The sequence below is a fragment of the Zootoca vivipara genome, chromosome 6 (assembly GCF_965207765.1).
Source record: "Zootoca vivipara chromosome 6, rZooViv2.hap1.1, whole genome shotgun sequence".
Classification (NCBI taxonomy): Eukaryota; Metazoa; Chordata; class Lepidosauria; order Squamata; family Lacertidae; genus Zootoca; species Zootoca vivipara.
The window spans coordinates 30,672,197-30,678,196 of NC_142589.1; the positions used below are offsets into that span (position 1 = coordinate 30,672,197).

Genomic DNA, 6,000 nt, shown 5'->3' on the forward strand with positions numbered 1-6,000 from the left:
CCCGATCCGCGGCGGGGAGAGCCCGATTGTGCATGGCGGCGACCAATCGCGGGCCCGATCTGTGGCGGCGAGAAGCCGATCACGAGCGCGCTGGCGGCATCCAATTGCGGGCCCAATCTGCAGTGGGGAGAGCCCAATCGCGTGCGCGGCGGCCGATTGCAAGCCCGATCCCCCCGAGGCCTTGCAGTGACGGAGGTGGTGAGGAGAGCCAGACTGCGCACACAGCAGCAGCAGCAGCCGATCGCGCAAGGCCGGCAGAAGGCCGGCAGAGCAGCGGCGGTGGCGAGCGCCGGGCAGCGTAAGTCGAAGAAATTCGTAAACATGCGGTCATTTCCCCCCTTCGTAAGTGGAAAATTTCGTATGTAGAGTCGTTCGTAAGTAGAGGTTCCACTGTATATTCTTGCATTACAAGACAACTAGAAACAGTATTGGAACAAAATCTACCCTCTCATCATTTTCGAAGACATGAGGTCACATTACAACAGAGTTCACATCCCTTAAATTGTTGTATTGCTTTTGCACGGCAATTCCAGTTAACGCATCATTCATTTACAATATGGAGGTGGTCCCATGCTTTCCTCTTTCACACTGTACATCGTAAAAGCATGCCAGTACACTGAAAAAGTGTCTTTTTGTTTCATTCCCTTTGCTATTTTTAGTTTACTGCTTATTTTTTCTCTCAGAGCTTATTATCAGCCTTCTTTATACCATGTGGTCAATGACGCATCCTCTAAGAATTTCCAAAACCTAGCTGTTACTAGCTTGGCTGCTAATGAAAGTTGGCAAATAAGATGCTTAAAATGCAGATTTGTATTGTCCCCTAGGTAAAGATTAAGTGAAGCTAACTCGGGCCTCTGACTATATTTTGTTCAGCTATCTCTCTAATTTGATTTGAATGCTTCCTCCCAGAATGTGGCCGCCTCAGGTCTACCACATGTTTTGTCACTGTGTCCCCATTATATCACCTCTTTCTATCTATAATTAATCTAAGTATCCATGATCAGACAACTATGTTCATGTATGTGACCATGCACATGTTATTCTAGTCCTACAGTGAAATTAATGGACCTCCAGAAAATTAGTCATGTTGATTAACTCAATGCATCTCTCTCTTTTTTTCCTCTGCTGTAAAACTTTCCACCTCAATCATAAGTCTGAAATGGTACAGAAAACAGAACTTTGGGGACAAGCTGTGCTGAACAACAATCCTGATGGAAGTGAACCACTTTTTCGTTACAAAAATTATTCATGCCAACATTTAAGTCGTTGATGCATGTTTGTATTATTAGTTGATATACTGCACTTAAATGTTAAACAAATATCTCTGACAGGAAATAAATATAAACATACTGTTGTTACAAAGGATCAAACCAGCAAGAGCAGTTTTAACAAGTCAAATTGATTAAAGTCACTTGAAATATTATATTTAGCAAGGTTATCCCTGATCCCCGTACAGCTAACTACAAGAGAGCATGCCTAAGTCATGATAACAGTCTCACTAGTTACTTACTATAGCAATTCACACATTAGTATCAATTCTAAAACTTTCTGATTTGTTAAAATAGAAGTTACCTTTGTCCTGAGCAGCGCAATATTCTTATTAAAGACACATAGTTTCCTTCAACGGTTCCTCTGCTCACTGTTGGGACAGCTTTTCTGCAAGCCACGTATAAAGAACATGCTAGCCAATGTAGATCATTTCCCTGTTACATTAAAAGAAGCAGAAGCAGAAGTTGACTCCTCTCTAACTCATATGTCTAAAACAGAAAGGCTTAATTTTGTTACAGCAGGCGTTACTAACCTATGCCCTCCAACTGTTGCTAGATTACACTAAATGTTCACTTGAGCTGTTGAGAGTTGGAGTGCTAACATTAGAAGCGCTACACGTTAGCCACTCCTGAACTACAGATAAGATGAATGATCAGGGAGTGGAATGATGTTTCAAAGAGCTACATCATGACATGTTAAACTACTCTGAACAGAAAGCATCAATGCCCTATCACAAGCAGCTTTTTAAAATTATTTATACTTATTACCGTGTTTCTCATATTATAAGACATGTCTTATATTAATTTTTTCCTCAAAAAAACCCAACATGGCTTATTTTCAAGGGATGTCTTATTTTTTAATAAAGTGCACGCGGGCGCTGTTTGCCGGGCTTGTCAAGCCCAGCAAACAGCGCCCGCCGATCTTCGGTGACAGGCGGGGGTGGGGGGAGAGCGGAGAACGATCTCCGCTTTCCCCCCCACCCCGCCCGTCACACAGCACAGGGCCGAAGATCGGCGGGCGCTGTTTCCCGGGCTTGTCAAGCCCAGCAAGGAGCGCCCGCCGATCTTCGGTGACAGGCGGGGGTGGGGGGAGAGCGGAGAACGATCTCCGCTTCCCCCCCACCCCCGCCTGTCACACAGCACAGGGCCGAAGATCGGCGGGCGCTGTGTGCCGGGCTTGTCAAGCCCAGCAAACAGTGCCCGCCGATCTTCGGTGACAGGCGGGGGTGGGGGGAGAGCGGAGAACGATCTCCGCTTCCCCCCCACCCCCGCCTGTCACACAGCACAGGTCCGAAGATCGGCGGGCGCTGTTTCCCGGGCTTGTCAAGCCCAGCAAGGAGCGCCCGCCGATCTTCGGCTCTGTCCCCCGATGCGCTACAGCTCGGGGAAGCAGGCAGGGAGCTCCTGCTGGGTCCCGCGGCTTCGCCTCTCGCTCGGTCGGGGCTTTGCGATAGTGCTTATTTTCGGGGTATGTCTTATTTTTCACCAACCCTTTGAAATCCTGTCATGGCTTATTTTTTGGGGATGCCTTAAAATATGAGAAACACGGTAGCATAATATGGATTCTCTATGTACCTCTTGGAAGTTCCTTCAGTTTAAAATACAATTTGCCATCCAGTGTGGGGCAGAGGAGGTGCTGCATTGGAGAAACACAAGCTGAAATCCCCCTTGGGCACACACAACCTATTGCACAGTTATTTTGAATCCCAGTTTATATGTTAGTAAAGTCTTATAAAGCAGAGGGTGTGAAGTAACAAACCACGTAAGAGAAGTAGCATTCACTGAAATGAAATTGCTAAGAGGCAACTGGACACAGAAAATATTTAACAGGGTCAGAGATTAAAGCAAATATAAGTCTATATTTGCAAGAGCAGCCTTTCCATCAGTAGAGGGAGAGAGGTAGGACTGCAGGGCATCTCCATCAGCTCTGCTGAAATGCATTTTTCTGGCACCTCCTTCCCTTTAAATCTTTCTATTTTTGCTGGTCATTACAGTAATTCTTTAACCAATTGCTTGAGTTTTATTTTTCACTCCTCCCTTCCAATCCCTTTTCCTTTTGTGTTGTCTCTTTCAGAGTGTAAACCTGTTAACAGGTACTATCCTATCACTGATAATTAAACAAGCTTTAAATAAGTAAAACATTTTAAAGCACAAAGAAAGCTTTTTCAACATTTCTTGTATACAGAGTCTCCTTAGTTTGGCAAAGACGGCCCTCACTGGCCGAGGCAGTGTCAGCTGCATGTTGTTCTGGTTTAAATCTGGCCTAGCTTTGTAACGATATATAGGTGAGGAAAAGACCAGAGAATAGAACTTTAAAATAAAAGCAGTTGCGGGAAATACGGGGCTACTTTTGAATTAATCACATTATCCAAAAGTAATAATCTTTTCAGAGAAAGCATTAGATTTATAGAAAGTAGTTCTGCAAATAACAACTTCAAAGTTAAATTTCTGTTTATTTTCTTAATGTAATTTCATTTATCATTCTGAAAATGTGTTTTCATTTATAATTCCTTAAGTGTGTTTCCAAAGGATATTAAGTGCTATACTATTACACTTTCACATCCCTTTCAATCCACTTCAAAATACACCTTCTGCAGAGCAGTACTCCTTTGGCCTGAAAAGCAAGATGAGCACCACACCCAGTCACCTTTTACAGGATTTAACCATCTAGGGGTCCTTTACTCTGATTCTACAGAGCAATTCATAAAACATCTGGATTAATTAACACAGGGTACAAAAGTGTCATATTCATGTATGTTACATGAGACTGGGATGGAGAGGAAAAGAAGATTAGAAATAAAAAACCAAAAGGTTGACTATAGACAACTATTTTGACTGGTAAATTATTACAGCAGGCATACAGCCATGTGGTAAATGGAACAGGAATAGACAACCTGCAGCCCTTGAGATACTGGCGAGCTATAAATTTCACCATCCCTAATCATCTGCCATTTTGGCTGGATCTGATCAAAGTTGGAGGGCCATAGTGTCCACACCGTTTGGTAACTTCTACCTCTGTCAAAGCCCCTTTCTGGTGGGATATATAATTGTTCCTCGTTGCCTCCACCCCACTATCCAAGCTAAGGACACACACACCCTTCCCTCAAAGCCCCTCCAATCAAGGTTTATTTCTAATTCACTGCCTCTACCATAAGCCCCACCAACTCTGTCTAAGCTTAGCCTATCTAGATTTACTTCTGCCTCATGACTCTGCCCCTCTACAAAGTCAAGGCCAATCCTCTCCACCACAAGCCCCGCCCACTGCCAAAGCTCTTTCTGCCAAGCAGTGCTTTTTTCTTGGAAAATAAGGTGGGGGAAGTTAGTTTATTGTGGGCCCAGTCACAGTGCCACTCCCCACCCGCCATCCAGGGCAGTGGCTAAATGTAAGACAAACTCAAGCAGACAATGATCTGGACTGGAAACGGCAACAACTGATTGTAGCTATCGGTGGATTTTTGGCTCAGGCATTGGGTGTATATCCGTTCTAGCCCCCTCACCCCCAAGTTATTTAATTTAATAAAGGTAAGGGGATTCAGTTCCCCCGCGTTCCTGCTCAAAACGCCCCCTGCTGCCAAGATGAAGTTCTACTTTGTGACCACGCTCCTCCCGCAAAGGCCTTTCACCGAAGCCCCTCCCACCAAGCAGCGCCCCTTCGCGGCGCCCCTCCCCCTACCTCCAGGGTGTAATTCCGCCTCATGCTCTGGTAGCTCAGCCAGGCCTCAGCTCGGGCGCGCTCGTCCATGTTGAGACTGCTGCACAGGTCCTCGTAGCGCTGCCGGGTGTCTCGCTCCGCCTCAGCTGCCGCCGCCGCCGCCGCCGCTTCCTCCTCCTCCTCCTCTTCGTCGTCGTCCTTTTTCTCCTCATCGCCGTCCGCTGCTCCTTCTTCTTGGACGGGGACGTCGGTTATGGCGGCCCCCGCTTCCTCTGCGGCCGCTGTCGTCGCTCGGGGTGAGGCGACGGGGGTCGGCGAAGGAGCACCCCCGCCTGCGGAGGCGGAGGCAGACGCAGATGCGGCTGCTTCCTCTTCTCCTTCGTCTCCGCTCAGCATCGCCACTGACGGGCGTGGAGAGGATGAGGAGAGCGGAAGGCGGCGGCGGCGAGGATCGCGCGCAACAACGCCGGCGAACTCGAGCGCCGCGGCTCGCGCACAGGGGCAGACTGCGCCTGCGCAGCGGATTGTTTTCGTGCGTTTGAAGAGGTTGGGTGGAAAGAGAGGCCGATGCCGAGCTGGACCTTTCCTTTTCCACTGCCGCGGCGTTCGAATCTAAACACCTCGTCTCCCCGCCCCCACGGCCCCGCCCCTCACCGCTCTGCTCATTGGGTAAGGGCGCGCCCACGCGGAGCCAATCAGCGTGCTGCCGTCTGCGTAAGAGATTTAAAAGTCAAGAGCGGCGGGGAGCGGAGCGGAAGTGGCAGGGTTCAGTTCTTCTGGGAACTACAATTCCCATAAAGCGTCAGCCTCAGTGAGGGGCGGGGCGAAGCGGGAAACGTATACTGTAATGTGTCATTTTCCTCCTCCCTATCAATACCAAAGGAAAGAAAGCACTGATCGCCAACTGCCTCAGAAATGATAGGATCTTACACATTCGACACGAACTTTGTTTAATTACATCACATGAGGCTTTTTCTTTCTAAGTTTCACGGTGAGGTCTTTTAAAAAACGAAATCGACACACCCACACTCAACAAGACACAGGCCTCAATTTTGTCCCCTGTAAAAAATATAGAAAATG

The 6,000-nt window shown here is 47.4% G+C and overlaps 1 protein-coding gene across 1 annotated transcript in view; it reads right to left on the reverse strand.

Annotated features, from left to right (window-relative positions):
* RBL2 (RB transcriptional corepressor like 2) overlaps positions 1–6,000 on the reverse strand; it is a 28,982-nt gene extending 22,982 nt beyond the window's left edge. The window contains exons 1-2 of the mRNA XM_035116844.3: positions 4,942–6,000; positions 1,573–1,703 (exon numbers count right to left, since the gene is read on the reverse strand). Of these exons, the coding sequence (XP_034972735.1) occupies positions 1,573–1,703; positions 4,942–5,316 (506 nt within the window). The 5' untranslated portion in view covers positions 5,317–6,000. The remainder of the gene's footprint in view (positions 1–1,572; positions 1,704–4,941) is intronic.